The 21,336-nt window shown below is 45.1% G+C and overlaps 1 protein-coding gene across 1 annotated transcript in view; it reads left to right on the top strand.

The window, feature by feature from the left end:
- TRPM1 (transient receptor potential cation channel subfamily M member 1) overlaps nt 1-21,336 on the top strand; it is an 89,875-nt gene that overhangs the window by 37,505 nt on the left and 31,034 nt on the right. Inside the window, exons 14-24 of the mRNA XM_063716110.1 lie at nt 1,714-1,887; nt 2,789-2,923; nt 4,342-4,392; nt 5,027-5,167; nt 6,041-6,070; nt 10,036-10,328; nt 11,972-12,200; nt 15,138-15,260; nt 15,462-15,593; nt 17,603-17,731; nt 20,338-20,589. Coding sequence (XP_063572180.1) covers nt 1,714-1,887; nt 2,789-2,923; nt 4,342-4,392; nt 5,027-5,167; nt 6,041-6,070; nt 10,036-10,328; nt 11,972-12,200; nt 15,138-15,260; nt 15,462-15,593; nt 17,603-17,731; nt 20,338-20,589 — 1,689 coding nt within the window. The remainder of the gene's footprint in view (nt 1-1,713; nt 1,888-2,788; nt 2,924-4,341; nt 4,393-5,026; nt 5,168-6,040; nt 6,071-10,035; nt 10,329-11,971; nt 12,201-15,137; nt 15,261-15,461; nt 15,594-17,602; nt 17,732-20,337; nt 20,590-21,336) is intronic.

Genomic DNA, 21,336 nt, shown 5'->3' with positions numbered 1-21,336 from the left:
AGGAGTCAGCCAAGACACTTTTTCATCCATATTTGTACGTTGACCAGGAACTATATAAATGCACACCTCCCCTGACATAATCTCTGCCTCAGCCCTACTTAAGGGTTTTAAGCAGGACAGTTACTTGGTTCCATGTGGAACCAAGTGGAAAATGCACTGTGGAAAATGCACTGGGTGGGTGCCATGGCAGGTGTGCAGAGTCCTGTTAATAGGCCTTTGAAATAATTCAGGCCTTGGACTAGAGCAGAGGCAGAGAAGAAGGCAAGAATCAGAATTAAGCAAAATTTAGCATTAAACATGGCTGCACATAGGGGTAGATGAATCATTGAGGGCACTGGAGGGACCGAGATGTCACAATGCTCCCCAGTTCCCTGGTTTGCACAACTCACAAGCTGTGGTGCCATTTCCCTGAGATAAGGGACCCTGGAAGAGGACTGGGTTGGAGGGGAGGTCCTGAGAGTGGTTTGGGACATAAGGAGCTGCATGTCTTTGAGACATGCAAGCAGGAGGCTGAGCAGGCAACAGGAGCTCTGGGGAGAGAGGTGGGCCTCAGCCAGAAAGGAGAAGTTGTGTGCCAATCAGTGGTGACTGGTGGTGTGGGGGTCAATGACGTCGTCAAGGAAGAGAGTAGAGTGGAAAGGCAGAAGGCTGAGGACAGAGCCCAGAGGAACCTTGACATTTAAAGCTGCACTGAGAAGCAGTGGCCAGACAGGGAAGAGGAAAGCTGGGAGCTTGTGATGCCCAAGAAGCCAAGGGAAGAGACTCTAGGAGGAAGCAGGCAGTGGAGTCAGATGTGCTGAGAACCCAGCATGAAATGCCCATGAGGCAGGCACCAGCACAGTTCTCAGCAACTAAACCCACAGCCCAGGACAGACGGAAGAAGCAGCAGGATGCGTGCAGGAGAGATGGGAAGAGAGGAAATGGAGGCTCCTCAGGTAGGCAACCCACCAGGAGCATTTGGTAGGAGGAGCGGGTGGGTCTGGCAAGAGAGGACGCCAGCTGGAGGGCCCGGTTGTTTAGGTGCTGGCTCTGTGTCTGCACCAGGACACACTCCCACATTCTCCACCAGACCAGGAGACAAGGCCACGGGGCCACGCCTACTTCTGCTCTCCCTCCTGTTCTCTGGAGTAGAGCACACACTCCCCTTGATGAATGAGTCTGTCACCACATTGCACGCATTTCAGTGAAATGCGGAGAGCTTCTTTACCCACCGATAAGCTCGTTTACGTTTATATCCAGGCAGACATCCTCAGTTCTATCCATTGTCTCATACCACCTTCACAGTCACTTTTTCCCATCATTAAACAACTATGGGCACATGTCTTTGGTGCCTTTGAACTCTCCTTTCAGCATCCTTTCCTCCGTGCAAAAGTACACATCGATCAAAATGTCAGCCACTTCAAGTAGGCAAAGGCGCTGCATCAAGTCAAGTGTGCGTTTGTGCACACGAGGAACAGTGGTTCCCAGTATCAGAGCCTTCTTCAGACAGCCAGGCCTGCGACGACTGAGTGTGTAGGTGTATGGGATGGAGCCCGTGTGCATGTGTACATATGTGTGGGCATATGTGTGCACTGTGTGGGTGTGCACATGTACATTGTGTGCATGTGTGGTGTGCATGTGTGCACGTACAGAGGTGGGAGGGCCAATGAGCTGGTTTGGGGACAAGAGAGAGCCTTAATACCATTTCCCAACTCTGATTGCTGTGGACTGCAGCCCCTGGGAAGCCTGGCACCCCCAATGGACAGCAAAGCCACGGAAAAGGAGAAGAAGCCACCCACGGCCACCACCAAGGGAGGAAGAGGAAAAGGGAAAGGCAAGAAGAAAGGGAAAGTGAAAGAGGAAGTGGAGGAAGAAACTGATCCCCGGAAGATAGAGCTGCTGAACTGGGTATGTGGAAGGTCACAGAGATATACGAGCTTGGCATCACCTTTCCCCAGGGGAAGGGATGGTTCTTGTCCTTGCTTCAGCCCCACCCAGGGCCCTGATCCCAGGAGGGACGGGTAAAGGCTTGACTGGGTAGTGTCAGCATTTCAAACTACAACAGCACATTCACTGCGATGAGCCTGTCGGTTGTCCAAAATACCAAACGTTCCTGCTTTAGGGGGAATGATGCCACCCAGAGAGGGGCCCTGAGTCACCCGGCTCAGCAATGGTTCTGTGCCTGGCAGACATGCCCATGCTTGATGCATGAATATACAGCAGACAAATCGGTTGTCACCAAATAAATGCAATTCATGCAAAAAGCCCTTTTTTGACAGACAGAGCCCATGATTGGGTGTGTGGGGTAACAGCAGTTTAGGTGGGGAGTCTGGAGCCACACATCGCATGGCAGTTCTTGGTCTTGCTGCCACCAGGACACAGGCTAGACAGGGGACCAGGCCTCTGTGGTGACGTGTGCCTGCCCTCATCACAGTCACTCACCCACACGGCACCCTGGTCATGCTGCCTGCCCACGCAGCTCCGCCTGGCAGAACTTCTCAGTCAAGGAAACAAATGGTGGAGACTGGGCAGGCCAATGCCAGGAAGGCTGAGATTTTGAATCCTCTTCAATCTATTTTTAAAAGGAAAAAATAATTTACAAATATGGATGGAACATGTAGAGGCCAAACTGAGAAGAAAGGAGAGGGGAGATGGGGAGTGTTTACCCAAGATAAAGAGCAAAGAGTACCATGCTGGAGTGCTCTGGAATCTGGCATTTGGAATACACTTTCCTCTGTGTTTCCAGTCGCCCCCCTCCCCGGTGTCTCTGAGAGGCCACTCACGGGCTCCCGGCCCTCGGTCCCTGCAGGTGAATGCTTTGGAGCAAGCGATGCTGGATGCTTTAGTCTTAGATCGTGTCGACTTTGTGAAGCTCCTGATTGAAAACGGAGTGAACATGCAACACTTTTTGACCATTCCAAGGCTGGAGGAGCTTTATAACACAGTGAGTGCTCCAGAAAAAGGGAAGGAAGGGGGAGGCAGCCACCTAAATGTGTTTGTCACTGGTGCATATTGTGCATAAATGTGCTGATCTGAACTCCTTCAGCTGGGAGGTCCGTATTTAATGGCAGGTGGCTACTTCACACCTGTTGCTGGCCACAGCCTGTGTTCACATTCTCACCACCTCCCGCCATGCCTCGCCAGTCACTCCTTTCTCTTTCAGTATTAACTCTTGTCCCACATTTAAGGGTGGTGTCTGAGTACTACAAAGAGGGAATCTAGCTCCTCAAGCCATTAGCAGAGTGAAATGTCACCAAGGGTGAGAAGTCAATTGTTCCTTGGGACCCTCACGTTTGGTGAGGCTTTGGGGGAAAACATAGAGCTAAGTTTCACACCCAGGAGCTCTGCTGGAAGGGTTTGAATGAAATTCCCTTGGCTTATATTGTTATAATATAAGTTTTGAGAATTTACATTTCCTTCCCTATTGTAAGATTTTAAGTAGCAGAAATGATCCTCAGCAGCTGCTTGCTAAAACTTGGTGAATTTTTTTTTTTTTTTTTTTTTTTTCTGAGACAGTCTCTTTTGTTGCCCAGGCTGGGGTGCAGTGACATGATCTCAGCTTACTGCAGCCTCAACCTCCCAGGCTTAAGCCATCCTCCCATCCCAGCCTCCTGAGTATCTGGGACTGCAGGTGCACACCACCACACCCAGCTAATTTTTCTAATTTTTGTAGAGACAGGGTTTCGACATGTTGCCCAGGTTGGTCTCAAACTCCTAGCCTCAAGTGATCTACCTCCCTTGGCCTCCCAAAGTGCTGGGATAATAGGTGTGAGCCACTGATTCTGGCCAACTTGGTGAATTATTAACACTATATTGTGCACCTTAAGATACTCTTTAAAAAAATGCAACAGAAAATATTTCACAGCTTTTGAAATGTGTTGGATACTTTTTAACTATGACCAGTTCTGTTTTGTAAAAGAAAAAGGCTGGTGTGGGTTACACTCTAGCTCTCACAATTCATTAATTATATAGAGTAGGGCAGGATTTTGCTCCAAGAGTTCAAGAAAAAAACTTACTTACTTATTTATTTATTTATTCTTAGATGAGGTCTCACTCTATCACCTAGGCTGGAGTATAGTGGTGCAATCTTAGCTCATTGCAGCCTCTGCCTCCTCGGTTCAAGTGATCCTCCCACCTCAGCCTCCCTAGTAGCTGGGATTACAGGCGCCCACCACCACGCCCAACTAATTTTTGTATTTTTAGTAGAGATGGGGTTTCACCATGTTGGCCAGGCTGGTCTCAAAGTCCTGACCTCAAGTGATCTGCCCGCCTTGGCCTCCCAAAGTGCTGGGACTACAGGCGTGAGCCACCACGCCTGGCCAAGAAAAACATATTTAACACACATGAATGCTTCTCTTTCAGAGACTGGGTCCACCAAACACACTTCATCTGCTGGTGAGGGATGTGAAAAAGGTCAGTCTACTGTTTTATAATTCTTACCTATTGGCGTCTTTCACAAAAATATTTCTTAAGAGCAAGTTTTAAATTTTCAAAATGTATTATTATTTCAGGCACAGGAGATAACGAATTCCTTCTTTTGTAAAGAGTCTATTTAAAACTAAGAAAGCAAAGGATAATCTTTTTTAAGTTGCATGTTCATCCGAATCCATGATAGGGACACTGTCAGTGACAGCTGGATTACGGGCTGACGCCAGCGCAGCCAGGGTGGCCACTGGGTGGGGTTGGGGAAGGGGGTGGCCCGGCTGCTGACCTGAGCCCCGCTGTCTGTCCATGCAGCCTCTCGTTCTGTCCTTCCTTTGAGATCTCTCACCCACTGCCTGTGGCTCTTTCCAGAAGCACCGGCAGGAGGTTCCTCAAGTCATTCTGTGTCCTGTTTATTGCAGCCACTGTTCTTGGCCCTTTCTGCCACCTTGTTATCAGGGATAGATGCTTTCCCCAGCCTGAATATTGTTTAATCCCCCACCCACCCACCTGTTACATGAACTCCCAAGCGCGAGCCAGGATGGCCACTTACCCCCGAGGCGTGTGATGAAGGCCACACTGCCAACGCATTCTCACAGGGCCTGAGACCAGACTTCTTTTACAGAGCAATCTTCCGCCTGATTACCACATCAGCCTCATAGACATCGGGCTCGTGCTGGAGTACCTCATGGGAGGAGCCTACCGCTGCAACTACACTCGGAAAAACTTTCGGACCCTTTACAACAACTTGTTTGGACCAAAGAGGGTAGAACTCAGTGCCTGTGTAGTGTTCTGTGGTTCGCGAGTGCCATGTGGCTCCTCGCTTGCTTTTCAGCAACTTGGCGGGTTCAGAGCCAAGCCCTTCGCCCTGTCCCCAGAACAGCTGTCCTGCCTCCTACAGTGCTCTCAGGCTAGAGCCACGGCATTCTCCAGCTCCCCTGAGCACGGGCCGCCCCTCCCACCCATTGCATTTGCCCTCCTTTTCTATCCACAGCAGACTTCCTCCTGGGCGCCAGAGCTACTGTCTGCCCGCTCCAGCCTATTCTACCGTCCCACCACTGTACCTGCCATAATCTTCCAAAGCAAGGGACATGCCTGCATTACCTGCTTCAAACCTCCCAGAGCTCCTCACTGCCTGGAGAATCGTATCCAAACTCATTATCACAGCAGCCAAGGCCCTCCACCAGCTGGCCCTCACCCACATGGGAGACCACATACCTGTACCAAAATCAAATCCTGTGATCAAATCAAAGACATGTACCTGCCACGTCTTTCCCCACTATCAGAGGCTTTCCCACCCTTATCAAAAGTCCAACTCAAATGTCTGATCTTTCATGATGCCCTCCCCTCACACCCATCTTACAGCCCCACAGCTCTCTGCATGTCTGTTAGGGAACTTCTCGGTTTCTACCTGGAATAAGGGCCGTGTGTCTGCCGAGCTTTATTCTCAATTAACTTCTGCTGACAGAAGAAGAGTTTCCATATTAAAGCACTTCTTTTCCTTGGATATTATCATTAATTGTTAATGATACAAAGTGCTTTTTAATCCATTCGTATGTCCACTATCAATACTGCTAATGTACTACTAACATTAGTTATCTAAGTAAATTGATTTTTTTCTTCCTCTTTCACCATGCAGCCTAAAGCTCTTAAACTTCTGGGAATGGAAGTAAGTAGAACTTGTTTTCAACAGTTTTATAATATCTTGGTCAAATGTACATAGCCCTTTTAAGTTCTTTATTTGCAAATATACGATACTACTCACCAAAATTTACCTAGATGTCTTAGTCAAATTATATAAAAGGACCATATATACATTTTCTTTAATGGGGGTAAAAGCTGCACAATTCGCTTCTAGAACTGACAAAACCACAGTTTCAAAAACAAAGATTAAGCAAACAAAAAAACTAGAGAGTAACACTACTTATGTATGCAAAAACCATAAATAAAAAACCAAAAATAACACAAAAAAGAATTCAATAGACTATTTTCACAGTCCTAAATCAAAGTAGAGTCCTCCAAGAATGCAAATATAATGCAATGTTAGTCTTTAATACATTGCATCATATCGATGACCATCTCTCAGCAGGTGCTAATGAAGAATTTGAAACACATGTAAAACATACACCTTACTTTGTTTAAAAAATATAGTTTTCTCAAAATAGAATGATAAAATACTTTCTTGGAATGATTAAAATACATGTATATCTTAGAGCAAGGGAAACATGATGAGCAGTGCATCCCTGAAGTCATGTCCATGAAAATCAAGAACAAGACAAGCATGCCCAATATTGTTGGCATCATCTACTGTTTTATAATTCTTACTTATTGGCATCTTTCACTAGTCTCCAAAAGTGTTCTGGAAATTGAACCACAAGGAAAAATAAATGCTAAAAAAAGAATACCCAAGAAACGGAGAAATTATTATCAGCAAAAAAATTTGGGGGGAGTTAGAAAATCCGGGAAAATCAACTAAAGTTCCCTCACAATAGGACAAAAGTACCAGAAATTACCTTTACTAGCAACCGTAAGAACAATGTCCCAGACCTAAAAATATTTAAATGAATGGAAGAAATGCCATATTGTGGAATATTAGGATTGACTCTTGGAAACATTCTTTTCAAATAAATTTATGAGCTAAACAGCATCCCAATTCTTCATGGATTCAGTGTAGACGGCTTTCATTCTGTGTTGACAATTAAGACTGACCTTTAACACGGTGCTCCTGGAAGGGTTATGAGCTTTCCGTGGTCTCCTGTTCTCTCAAACTCTCCATGTCAGGGTTTATTTATTCCATGAAGGTTTGGTGGACTCACCTGTAAAATTTCCGGGTCCAGTCCTATTTCTTAGAAGTGAGTATTTCATAATACTACTTCATAATAGCCATTATAAATATAAGTACATTTCAGGCTTTTTATTTTCTAGAGTCAACTTTGGTCATTTATAGTTTCCTAAAATGATTTATTTCATCTAGACTTTCAAGTTCCCTGGAATAAACTTTTACATAGTATTCTAGTTTTTTTCAGTACCTTCAGTTGTGTGTCATTTCTTGTGCCAAATTTTTTTTTTTTTTTTTTTTTTGAGTAGGAGTCTCACTCTGTCACCCAGGCTGGAGTGCAATGGTGCAATCTCTGCTCACTGCAACCTTAGCCTCCCAGGTTCAAGCAATTCTCCTGTCTCAGCCTCCCGAGTAGCTGGGACTGCAGGCGCATGCCACCACACCAGGCTAATTTTGGTATTTTTAGTAGAGATGGGGCTTCACCATATTGGTCAGGCTGGTCTCAAACTCCTGATCTCAGATTCTCAGGTGATCCACCCATCTTGGCCTCCCAAAGTGCTGGAATTACAGGCACGAGCCACCACACCCAGCCTCTTGTGCCATTTTTTAACAAAATTTATATATCCTCTCTTATTTTCTTAACCTTTCTTTCCTATATATTTTATTGGTATTTTTTCTTTATCAAGCAACTTTCTTTTTCTGTTTCTATTTTATTAATGTCTACTTTTATTTGTATTCGTTTCTTCCGTATACTTTCCCTACTGTTATTGCATTGTTTGTGCTAACTCAGTTTGAAAGGAAAATTCACTCATTTTCCATCTTCACTGTATTCCTATAAATGCATTAAAGGTATAAATTGTTCTGAGCATTGTTTCATGGTATTCTGCATGTTTGGGTAAGTAGAACCTTCATTGTCGTTTTTTCTAAGGCATTTATTATTTCCTTTTCAATCCAAGAGTTATTTAGAAGTGTATTTCAAATTTCCCAGATACAGACTTCTGTTGTTGTCATATTACTGTTATTGATTTCAAATTTTATTCCTTGTATAGAAATATCCTGTAATTTTTTTTCAAATTCATTGCTAAGTAAGGTGTGTTACTTACTTAACTATAGTAATATGTCAGTTTTTCCTTACACTCCCAGTTCAGATCCTTTGTTATTTTATTGGTTTCTTTCCCTTTTCCTCATTGATTTGTGGCAGGCCTTTGCATTTTAGGAAAATTAACTCTTTGTTTCTCATATTCTCCCTCTGGCAGTTTTTAAAGACAATTTGCATGCAATTAATATTTTAATAATATTATATGTTATTGACAGGTAGGCTTAAAAGGACTTCTGTTTTATAACATTTCATTAGTCATTAGTTAATTTATATTTATCTTATATATTCTTGAAAATCTGTTTATCTTAACATTTCTACAATGTTCATTTTTAACCTGTGTAGACGAACCTTTCTCACATCACTGCGACTGTAGCTTCACTGTGACAAAATTAGAAAATTAGAACAAAGATATTTAAATTGGAGTCAATATACTATATTTTCCATTAAAATGTTATCACAGCTCATTATGATATTATAAAAATTGGGTCAGTCATGGCCGGGCGCAGTGGTTCACGCCTATAATCCCAGCACTTTGGGAGGCCGAGGCGGGAGGATCACGAGGTCAGGAGATCAAGACCATCCTGGCCAACACGGTGAAACCCCGTCTCTACTAAAAATACAAAAATTAGCCGGGCGTGGTGGCGGGCGCCTGTAGTCCCAGCTACTCCGGAGGTGAGGCAGGAGAATGGCGTGAACCCGGGAGGCGGAGCTTGCAGTGAGCCGAGATGGTGCCACTGCACTCCAGCCCGGGTGACACAGTGAGACTCCATCTCAAAAACAAAACAAAACAAAACAAAATTGGATCAGTAGTGAACAACTTGAGATAGGAATTGGAGAGCCAGGGTACCTCCCATAACCCCCCATGCTCCAGACCACTCCAACTGTGTGAATGTGGCTGAGTTATTCAGACTGAGCCACAACTTCCTAATCTGAGGGAATGGAAGGAATTCCCAAACTCTCAGAGTCCTTGTAAGAATAAAAGAAGATAATTGATGGGAACGCTGTTTGCAAAAGAACAAACATCTGTTTCTGTTATTCCATTGAATACTAAAGTATTAGCCTGGAATAGTCTGAGACCCACATATTTCATGCCAATTTTCCCAATCACGATCTGCCTTTCTTATGAATCCTGATCCATTCGCAGAACAGTTCTCATAACCCCTTTAGGAAATGGGAAATGTTGGCCTTCCCTTTGCACTATATGGGGAAAAGAATAGTGCTCACTCAAAGAGGAATGTTTGCTTTCTTAAAACACTGGAGGGAAACCTAAAACATTTTTCTCTAGCCCCTTTTGCATGTTTCCTGTTAATTTCTGGTTCAGCTACGTCTGGCAACCGAGTGTTATTTTTGCTACATTGGAAGACTTCCCTGAGGAAATAAACTGTAGACCTTCCCTCTTCCATGATGTTATTTGTGTTTAGTTTTGGGGGAGATTTTCTTGTTTGTTTTAGTTTTGCAGCATCTCCTCAGTATCTCCTCAGTTAAAGGCTTCTAAGTAAAACTGCTGACCCAGGAGTGCAAGTTATCCAAACAGTAGTATGCCTTCTCAGTTCATTTGGTTTTAGATAGTTTACTTATCATAATAAACTTGTGCATCTTTTCAAAAGAATTCATATGCGGAGTGGAAATATAAGATGTACTTCAGAAGTCTCTTCATTACCTCTGACAGAAAGGGTTCCCTTTCTCCAGGAGTTCTGGAACTCTTTGTTGCATACTTTTATGGCAAAACCATGAAATCCATGTTTCTCCCCCTCAGGATGATGAGCCTCCAGCTAAAGGGAAGAAAAAGAAAAAGAAGAAAAAGGAGGAAGAGATCGACATCGATGTAGACGACCCTGCCGTGAGTCGGTTCCAGTACCCCTTCCACGAGCTGATGCTGTGGGCCGTGCTGATGAAACGCCAGAAAATGGCGGTGTTCCTCTGGCAGCGAGGGGAAGAGAGCATGGCCAAGGCCCTGGTGGCTTGCAAGCTCTACAAGGCCATGGCCCACGAGTCCTCCGAGAGTGATCTGGTGGATGACATCTCCCAGGACTTGGATAACAATTCCAAGTTAGTGTCTAGCAGGGATTTAAAGGCCAGGAGAGACGACCATCCTGAGTACTTGTCTCTGCAGGGAGGCGTGGCCAATGTACTTCTCGCTTAAGGACAATGGTGGTTAAAGCTTGTTCACAAATCACTTTGTCTGTCATGTCAGCATTTCTCTTTCTGTGTCTCAGAGGTGTTTTTGGACTGTCTTTGTTTTCATGTACTGCCTTCTCTTTGCATCAAAACTGAAACACAATTTTTTTTCCTTTCCTTGAAACACAATTTTAATGCAAAGATGGTGAAATTAATTTCCATAGGGAAACACACACTAACAAGGAATACAACGTTAATGAGCCTGTGCCCTGGACTGTGACCTGGACTGTGACCTTCACAGGTGTTTCTGATTTTGCTCCATGCTTAGGTGGGACAGGATGGCTAGAGGGGGCTGGAGTTGGGCGTGCTTCCCCTGGGTCAGTCAGGCTCTGATCAAACCAGCAGGTGAGGCTCCGGTAAAATTGGTTCTCCTGGCCGGGTACGGTGGCTCTCGCCTGTAATCCCAGCACTTTGGGAGGCCGAGGCAGGCAGATCACAAGGTCAGGAGATCGAGACCATCCTGGCTAACACAGTGAAACCCCATCTCTACTAAAATGTATTTTAGCCGGGCGTAGTGGCGGGTGCCTGTAGTCCCAGCTACTCAGGAGGCTGAGGCAGGAGAATGGTGTGAACCCAGGAGGTGGAGCTTGCAGTGAGCCGAGATTGCCCCACTGCACTCCAGCCTGGGTGATAGAGTGAGACTCCATTTCAAGAAAAAAAAAAAAAAAAAAGTTGAAGGAACTTGGAACGTTTATGGTTATTGCCAAATATTTGAATCTGGATCATGTGGGGAAGGCAGTAAACTTTATGCTCAAAATTCAGCTTGTGCCACCTTCTCCATGCCCCCCAACTTCTATCACTGTCCCCATCAGTCATTAGGCACCCTCTGGCCTGGACCCTATGACAACTATGCCTCATCCCTGTCATAGCATTGAGAATGTTGGCTTCTCTGTAATCACAGTGATGGTGAAGTGTTACACGCACAGAGAAAGGCATACATCCGAAATGTCCAGCTGGTGACAGTCCACAGGTGGGACATGCCGGCACCACCAGCACCCAGATCAACTAAGAACCTAGCTGGCACCCACCAGCCCTCCTGTGACCCCTTTCAGTGTCCACCTCCCCCCACTACCACCACCAGCAGCCCCGCTACTGTGGCCTCCAACTCCACAGGTGCTGCATTTGAAGTCACCAACTCCACAGGTGCTGCATTTGAAGTCACTTTTGCCGTCTTTTCTATCTGCCTCTCTGATCTTTGCACAACTTGAGGGAAGGGACTTTGTCTTCTCATCTCTATGTCCCTGGGGTCTGAGGGACAGATGTGGTCTCAACCTACAGCTCCATTTGCAGCAGTAGCAGTCAGCCCGCCTCCTGACTGAGCTCCCAGCCACTGTCCCTGGCCATCCCCCTTTGGGGACACATCCCTGGAGCTTCTTGCTTGCAAAGAACCTCAGAGCCCCTCCAGTGAAGGATACTGTGTCCTGTGGTTCCATAAGTCCTTGGTGGATATGCCTGTCTAAGAAACAGCTTGTAGCCACTGTGGCTTCACCCTGGTCCCTTCTCTTTCCCCCCAGAGACTTCGGCCAGCTTGCTTTGGAGTTATTAGACCAGTCTTATAAGCATGACGAGCAGATCGCCATGAAACTCCTGACCTACGAACTGAAAAACTGGAGCAACTCGACCTGCCTCAAACTGGCTGTGGCAGCCAAACACCGGGACTTCATCGCTCACACCTGCAGCCAGATGCTGCTGACCGACATGTGGATGGGAAGGCTGCGGATGCGGAAGAACCCCGGTCTGAAGGTGCGTGCAACGCGCCCTGAGGCAGGCCAGGGTGACAGTGACAAGCGACTCTCTGCCAGGCTGAGCTGAGCACTTTCTGTGGCTTATTTCATTTATTCCTTCTAGCAACCCCCTGAGGGAGATGCCATGACAATCACTGTCTTATAGATGAGGAACCTGAAGCTTTGAGATGAAGTGACATGCCTAGGATCTTAGCTGGTCAGCATGGGATCAGAACCCCCACCCAGGTGGTCTAACTCCAGACCCCCACCCGACCAGCCCACCAGGCTGCACAAACCCCTGCCACAGTCAGAGTCTCCTAATGAAGACCCCCATAACTCAGTATGCACACGCACCCTGGTTGGGTCATCTACCCACCATTAAAGGAGGGACTGGAACTCTATTTCTAGATTCCCTTATAACTCTGAAATTGTATATTATTTTAACTAGTGATGTTTTCATGACATGGGAGAAAATTACAAGAAAATAGGAAGCTACGAAAAGGTTTGAAAAAGATATAGTGGGGGAAAAATTATATTGCAATCAAACCCTAGCTCTGGGGTTTACTGCTGTTAACTACTAGGTTATCTTGAGAAGAGATTCTAATCTGCAGATAACCTAGCAATCTAATGGCAGTATTATATCTATTTTAGAGATCTCCATGAGGATAAAGAAAAGACTATACAAGTTATACTGTGTAGTATGGTTCTGGCAAATAGAGGGCACTTTGTTTCTTAGAAATATGAATGTTATGCTTAACTGTCTAATTCTATATAATATGCTAAGCTGATGTTATACATAACTTAGGATATTAATAAACAGTTTTCAGAGTTCCAAGAATAAAGAGCTCTTCAAGGTTTTAAGGAAACTAAAGTAGATCGCCTACATGGGGATGAACATCAAATTGGCATCAGACTGCTCATCAACAACACTGAAACCCAGAAGGCAGTAGTGGAGTAAAGCCTTCACAGTTCTGAAGGGAAAGCATTTGGAGCCTGGAATATTTTCTACCCAGGCCAACTATTCAAAAGCATGAGAAAATAATATCTGTTTAAGACAGGCAAAGACTCAAACTATACACCTTCAACCTCCCATGCAGAAGAATTAGTTTAGCAGGTAGTCCAAGCAAAAAAAAAAAAAGGTAAAAATTACAATGAAAAAACGTGGTGTGGAGTGTAAGAAACAGGCCCCAAGTTTTACAAATTGCCATACAAAAGCTGTGCAGCCAAGAGAAAGGCAGTCAGATTAAATGAGGCCAAGGAGTCGTGGGATCCAAAAAGAAAGTACTCAAGGAGAGTAGAAATAACTCTGATAAATAGACGGAATGGCTAAGAAGCCACTAAGCATCAGGAATACAGGTTAGGGAAACAAAACAGTTTATAATCCTTACAAGAAAATAGAAGGTGAATCCATAAATTTCAGGAAAAACAATGAAGTGCACACAAAACTTAAAGTTCAGTTATGATTCAAACTAAAGTTTAAAACGATCTTCAGCCATTGGTAGAGTGTGGAAAAGCACTGACAGAAACAGAAGTGCAGCCTGGTGTGGGGGCTCACGCCTGTAATCCAAACACTTTGGGAAGCCAAGGCAGGAGGATCACTGGAGCCCAGGAGTACAGGGCCAGCCTGGGCAACATAGTGAGACCCCATCTCTACCAAAAATTTTTAAAAATCAGCCAGGTAGGCTGGGCGAGGTGGCTCACGCCTGTAATCCCAGCATTTCTTGAGGCCGAGACAGGCGGATCATGAGGTCGGGAGATTGAGACCATCCTGGCTAACACGATGAAGCCCCATCTCTACTAAAAATACAAAAAATTAGCTGGGCGTGGTGACACGCACCTGTAGTCCCAGCTACTTGGGAGGCTGAGGCAGGAGAATGGCGTGAACCCGGGAGGCATAGCTGAGATCATGCCACCGCACTCCCGCCTGGGCGACAGAGTGAGACTCCATCTCAAAAAAAAAAAAAAAAATTTAGCCAGGTATGGTGGTGCACACCTGTAGTCCCAGCTACTCAGGAGACTGAGGTGGGAAGATCACTTGAGCCCAGAAGATCAAGAATGCAGCTAGCCATGATTGTGCCACTGCACTCCAACCCAGGCGACCGAGCAAGACCTTGTCTCAAAAAAAAAAAAAAAAAAAAAAAGGGAAGCCCGTTTTCTATCTATGAGCCTGGGCATCCGGGGCATCCTTTTGTTTTCTAGGCTGAGCCCATGTTAGTCCTTCTTTTGTGAGTCACATTAGCCTTGCAACTCTTAGTTCACATAATGTCATTTATATCAAAGTTATTTCTATATAAAATACTTTTGGCCTACTTCACTAGAGGTATTATATTTTATTTATATTGTTCTATTTTAATTTAAAGATTTGCCTTCCTTGAAATTTCATGTAAGGACTTTTTTTTTTTTTTTTTTTTGAGACAGGGTCTTGCTCTGTCACCCAGGCTGGAGTGCAGTGATGCGATCTCGCCTCACTGCAAGCTCTGCCTCCTGGGTTCAAGTGATTCTTGTGCCTCAGCCTCCCAAGTAGCTGGTATTACAGACGTGCACCACCATGCCTGGTTAATTTTTGTATTTTAGTAGAGATGAGATTTCACCATGTTGGCCAGGCTGGTCTCAAACTCCTGGCCTCATATAAGCCACCAACCTTGGCCTTCCAAAAGTGCTGGGATTACAGGTGTGAGCTACCATGCCAGCCAGGACTTTTCTTTTTAAAGTTAGGATCACCAACAGTGCTGTTTGCCATTCATCTAAAAAATTTAGTGTATGTTCTTAAATTGTTTTACTGCCTGCAATTCTACTAATTTACCAAGCACATGTCACAGAACGTCAGACCAGGGATAACATTCCAGGGCTCCTAGGTTACTGAATAATGTTGAAGGTCATAATTTAGAAATTTTAACTATGCTGGGACATTTTTCTAGAATTGCCACAGCTTAAAAAATCAATTTATGTCCCGTAGGTTATCATGGGGATTCTTCTACCCCCCACCATCTTGTTTTTGGAATTTCGCACATATGATGATTTCTCGTATCAAACATCCAAGGAAAACGAGGATGGCAAAGAAAAAGAAGAGGAGAATACGGTCAGTGACACACTTGACCCTAAGAGTATCAGTGTAATCTTGTTTTCAAAATTGTTGAGATTTCTTGTACCACGGATTGAGAAATCTCACTGGTTAAAGTCATTTTTGGAATTGTGTTTTTCTAGTGGTGCCTGTGTGCCGGAGTGCCTTGCATTTCCCATTTAGCCACCTGCCTGTCATGTGCTGTGCTCTGTTTTCCAGGATGCAAATGCAGATGCTGGCTCAAGAAAGGGGGATGAGGAGAATGAAAACAAAAAACAGAGAAGTATTCCCATCGGAACAAAGATCTGTGAATTCTATAACGCGCCCATTGTCAAGTTCTGGTTTTACACAGTAAGGCCTCTTCCTGAACATTTGACATTCAGCATATTTTGAATGCTTTGATATGTTGGAATCAAGAAAAATTTCAAGGGCTTAAAAAAGTATCTAAAAATTCACTGATTTAAAATGAATTATGAAAACAAAACTGGGACTAATTGAGATCTCTGGCTAACACTGGATCTCGATATCCTGTCATATATTGACATACGGCCATCCTAGTCCCAAATACACCATCTCATAAGGCAAAATAGTCACATGCTATTTGCTTAACATGAACTCTTTTGATGCCAATACAAACTTAGGGAACTATAATTTTATTTTTAAATGAACAGAGTGATTTAAAGAGCAAATTCACAGATTCCATTTTTCATGAAATTGGTGAGGTCATTACAAAGGCATGGCTAAATCCAGATGGTAAACTCTTGGAATAGGGAAACAAATCAAGGCGTCTCATTCTGAAGTGCTCACCAAACTGACCTGCTTGGCTGGCAAGCCATCCTCCAGCCCTTTTCTGAGGCCTGGGTCTACACAGCTCCCAGAGTGTGGCTCTCTGCTAACAAGAGCAGGAGAGGAGGCCGGAGGGCAGATCAGAGCGCCTCTGGGGGAAATGGCCGAGCTGCAGGTGGTCCCAGTGGGGGTGGCCAGGCACACTGTGGCTTGCGCAATCATGTCAGTCGGGAGGAGAAAGACTTCTTATGAAATCCCAAGCATCAAGCCACAGCCCGCGCCAGGCAGGCATCGGTGCTGTGGTTGCACTGGTGATGAGGTGGGAGCAGGATATGGGACATGAGGAGCTGGGTCCCTGGCCGTGGTCTGGGCGATGAATGAGGGTGGGCTGGGGGCAGAGCAAAGCTCTGTGTGGGGGCCCACCTCAAGGGTCAGCTGTGGGCCTGGACACCCAACCTTGTGGCAGCCAAGATTGATGATACAGTCGAAGTCACTGCTGCCCATTGATTCCGGTTAGAACCATCTGAGGGCCTGGGGTGCACCCAGCCTGCAGGAGAGCCCAGCCATAGAGGCTGCTGCCGGAGATGGGGCCAGGAAGCCATCGAGGCCTCTCAGCCTTGGGCCTCGCCCCAGACCCTCTGGATCTGGTGTAGGGTGGAGTCATCACACATTATACAGCTTCCCAGGGATTAGGATGCAGCCCAAAGTCTGAGAACATGGCTCTAATCTTTCCTCGAAGAGTGGATAGTGGATCTGGGGGGGCCTGCCTCTCTCCTGGTAAAGCTTATAGGATTGGGAGGCCGGATCTTGAAAAAAAAAAAAAAACTGTCCAATTACAAATACTTAACTTTTAGCACCCTTCCCCCAAGCCTTCCATAGGGGCCTGTGCAGTGAGGGACCCAGAAGCTTAAGTTTCCTTGGCGTCATGGTGAATCACCGGGGACAGGTGATCCACTTCAGACGTCCTCCCCCAACCCCTTAACTCCCTGCTTTTGCCTCACCCACTGCCACCTCCAGCTCTGCCTCTTTCCCTGCCACAGAGATAGGGGCCCTGCTGTGGCCACAGCAAATCCTGGACATGCCACCACTAACTGAGAGGACTCTAGGGTCAGCTCGCGTGTCTGGGTGGGCAACTCATCCACATGTCCTCTCATCTAACTTCCCAGTTGTGGAAAGAATCAGGAAGGAAATTTGTGAGGCAGGGAGGAGTAAGTAACATTTTCCAATTTCCAGGAATGTAGAAGACACTCCAGCAAACTATTAAAAGTTTCCCATTATCATAATGTTTGCAACTTCATAGTTTCCCCATGAGGATGACAGCACCAACAAATACGTCTCTATGTAGAAAATGAAAAGTCAGGCCCATATCGTGCTGAAGTATAAAATGCCTCCCGTCCTGCCTCCAGGTCTTCTGTCTGCACTGGTGAGGTGCAGTGAAGGTTTCCTCTCAATGAGTCAGTCCAGTTGGAAACAAAGATTCTTTTAGATGTGTCAACCTGAAAGAAAACAGGGTTTCAAAATTTGATTGCAATGTGATTCCCCCAAACACGGCTAACAGCTTGTCTTTCTTTCAGATATCATACTTGGGCTACCTGCTGCTGTTTAACTACGTCATCCTGGTGCGGATGGATGGCTGGCCGTCCCTCCAGGAGTGGATCGTCATCTCCTACATCGTGAGCCTGGCGTTAGAGAAGATACGAGAGGTGGCTACTCCAAAGGCCTCCCCCAGCCCACTAACCGCTGACTGCAAATGCAGATATGGCTCCTTACTGAAAAAACGTTTCATGCAAATTATGCATGTTGGGCCAGGTGTGGTGGCTCATGCCTGTAATCCCAGCACTCTGGGAGGCCGAGGCGGGTGGATCACTTGAGGTCAGGAATTTGAAACCAGCCTGGCCAACATAGTGAAACACTGCCTCTACTAAAAATAAAAAAAAATTAGCCAGCCGTGGTGGTGCACGCCTGTAATCCCAGCTACTAGGGAGGCTGAGGTGTGAGGATCACTTGAGATCAGTAATTCGAAACCAGCCTGGCCAACATGGTGAAACCCCGTCTCAACTAAAATTACAAAAATTAGCCGGTTGTGTGGCAGTTGCCTGTAATTTCGACTACTCAGGAGGCTGAGGTGGAAGGATCACTTGAACCCTGGAGGCAGAGGCTGCAATGAGCCGAGATTGCGCCACTGCACTCCAGCCTGAGTGACAGAGTGAGAGTCCGTCTCGAAAACAAAAACAAAAAAAAAACAAATTATACATGCTGTGGGACTTTTTTTGGAGGTATCACAATCCCAAGTTTATTCCATTTATTTATTTAAGATGTATACATCTTGAATGAACTTGAACTTGCAAATCAAAACACGAGGCAAAATAAAGATATTTAATAATGAAAACAGGTTTGAATGCATAGGAAAGCATCAGCAAATGCTGCCAGCGACCTGAGATAAACCAATTACCGCAACTGGGTACAAATTTTGGCTTAGTTATTTGGGATCAGAAGCGAGAGAGAGAGATACAAGGGACAATTGCACAGTGTGGTCCAAAGCCCAAAGTTACAGGAAAAATGTCATTTCTTTTATCTTTGGACTCTTGTGCAAGAGATTTATGAAGCGAGGGCTCCCAGTCAGGAGGAAAAGGAGCTAAGTTTTGTGTGGCTTCAGGTTGACCCTGTCCTTGGCCTAATCCTGTAGGTGGCTCTGAGTGGACTGGACACTGTGGAGTCTGTCTCACCTTTGGGCCCCACCTCAATTAGTCATTGGTACCCACCAGAGACATGACTCCAAGCGTCCAAGAGCAAGCATCCCAGAAGGGGGCAGGTGTGGGCCTAACAGCAGCACCTGCAGCAGGTGGGGTGGGCAAGCCCACCTGGGGAAAAGCTCCAGGGGATATGGGAGGGGCCTAGAGCATTTGCTGCAAACAGAGGGAACAGGATTTTCAACTCAGTGTTGCAAAAGAACAGATACCATCTCACACATGACTCTTGTTATCCCAGACGGCTCGAGTGAAAATGTAACTCCTAGTAAGCAATCTCTGCAGACAGCAGAGGAAAGATGGGCCGGATACTTTCCTTTCCAATATCATTCAGAAGTTTTAATTCACTAAATCTGCTTATAAAGAGAAAGCATGTATCCAAGCAAAAAAGCAACTTGAGCTGAAAAAGCCCACAGCATAATTTCATATCCTTTCTCCAACTGATATACAACCAATACTATTATTTTGCAGTAACTGTTGACCCTTTCACTGAACTGAAAAACATTATTAACCTAGTCCAGATAGAGGGAATCTGATGGCATCAGTCTAACGAGAGCCTGAAAAACCAAAAAAGCACTGAATCCAAAATTATACATGCCACCTTCTACTACTGTTCCTTTTCTAGCTGGGCTTCGTTCAAATTCCGCAGGTGCTGCAACTGGTATTTCCTGAGCGGCCTGCTTTACCATCGCTGTGCCGTCATGACCTTGCTGAGGGTTCACCATACACCGAAACACTGTTCTTTATTCCAGAAACCTGCCCCCAGTTATAGGAGAGACAGGGTGGCCATCAGCTGGTGTGCATGGGTTGTTAAACTAGTGAATCCCTTCTGTGTGGGCTGATAGATAGCCACTGCCCCATCCTACCACAGAGATCCCCAAGACCTCTGCAACTGAAGGGGTACCACCTGGCACGGCAACCCTCCGCCCCAGTGTGGCACCACAGACAGCTGTGCCATTGGGAAGGCTCTGCGCACGCCTGTGCATGCTGCTTGCTAAATATCTTCCATTTTACTCTGTGGAAGTCTCCCCTTAAGCAGCAGTGATTTTGAAAGGATAATATCTCAAGTAGGGGAAAACCTGGTCTAACTTTCCCCTAATTTCACATGTCTAAGTTGCAAAGGAATTTTGCCAAATCAAAACATTTCCTAGTGCCATTCTGCCATCTCCACTGGGTGGACTGCCCCTCTGTGGGGCCACGTGGGGCTCATCTATGCTCTAGAGTTTTCATCCTGTGTGACTCTGGAATGTGGAGTAACAGGCACGTGTCCAGATAATTAAAAAAGAAATCAAAATGCAGCTGCTTTAATTACAGCCAGAAGGACATAATTTAGAAGGCATTTCCTGAGTTTGTAAAACCCTGAATCTAAGAATAGGGAGGATTCCGTGGAATTTCCCTTTCTAGATATCTCTGCTTGCCTGAGAAGAAGAGTGTTTAAATGTTTTGAGTAGGAAAGGGGCCGGATGCCCTGGAATGTTCCACCAGTCTTATTGTTCCAAGATTCTAAGACAAGACTTCTAATATGGCATCTCAGTTTATTGTTCTTTGGGGTTTGTTTTCAGATCCTCATGTCAGAACCAGGCAAACTCAGCCAGAAAATCAAAGTTTGGCTTCAGGAGTACTGGAATATCACAGATCTCGTGGCCATTTCCACATTCATGATTGGAGCAATTCTTCGCCTACAGAACCAGCCCTACATGGGCTATGGCCGGGTGATCTACTGTGTGGATATCATCTTCTGGTACATCCGTGTCCTGGACATCTTTGGTGTCAACAAGTATCTGGGGCCGTACGTGATGATGATTGGAAAGATGGTTAGTAATGGCATCCTGTGGGTATCCAGAGAGACTTCGGCTGTGGTTAGGACATAAGAAGAGGCCTTGGGCATGGCTTCCTTCAATTTCATTTGGTTTTTCTTTTGCAGTTGGCTTTTTAAAGGAAATATTCTTTGCTTTAAGATACACAGTTCTCCCACATGTTGATAACTTAATAAAATCCGATAGAAAAACATGAGTTGAGGGCCTACTGTGTATATATACATAACATATATACATATATAGTGTATATACATACACTGTATATATGTGTGTGTATACACACATACACATATATATATCTCTCAATATATATCAGGTACTCAATATATACTGTCTTCCTTCTTCCATACCATATTTCAACTGTAGGGTGACTAATTACTTTTGTTTTTTATTCCTTCTGATTTATTATTAATGAGTCTATTTTGGCAGCAATATAAAAGAAAATAGCCCCGTTTTTTATAAGAGCTTACTTCACTTTCCCAGGACTTAAGAGAACATCAATTTTTGATGCAATAGGAATTCAGTAGCAAAATAGATGTCTCAAAATATTTACTTCTTGATGGCTGGAAACATATTTTCAGCATTCTTTAGTACAGGGACATGGATTTGATGTTCTATGGGACTACATCCACTTCAGAATGTATATATGGCCAAAAAAAAAAAAAAACCCGCCTGATTTATAACCTCCTAACATGTGGTAGAAGCCAGAGACAAAGGGAGCCCAGGGCCAATCCCCGACTTGTA

Source organism: Pongo abelii, chromosome 16 (assembly GCF_028885655.2).
Source record: "Pongo abelii isolate AG06213 chromosome 16, NHGRI_mPonAbe1-v2.0_pri, whole genome shotgun sequence".
Lineage (NCBI taxonomy): Eukaryota > Metazoa > Chordata > Mammalia > Primates > Hominidae > Pongo > Pongo abelii.
Note: the sequence above shows the minus strand (reverse complement) of the source record. Positions and strands in the feature narration are given on the sequence as shown.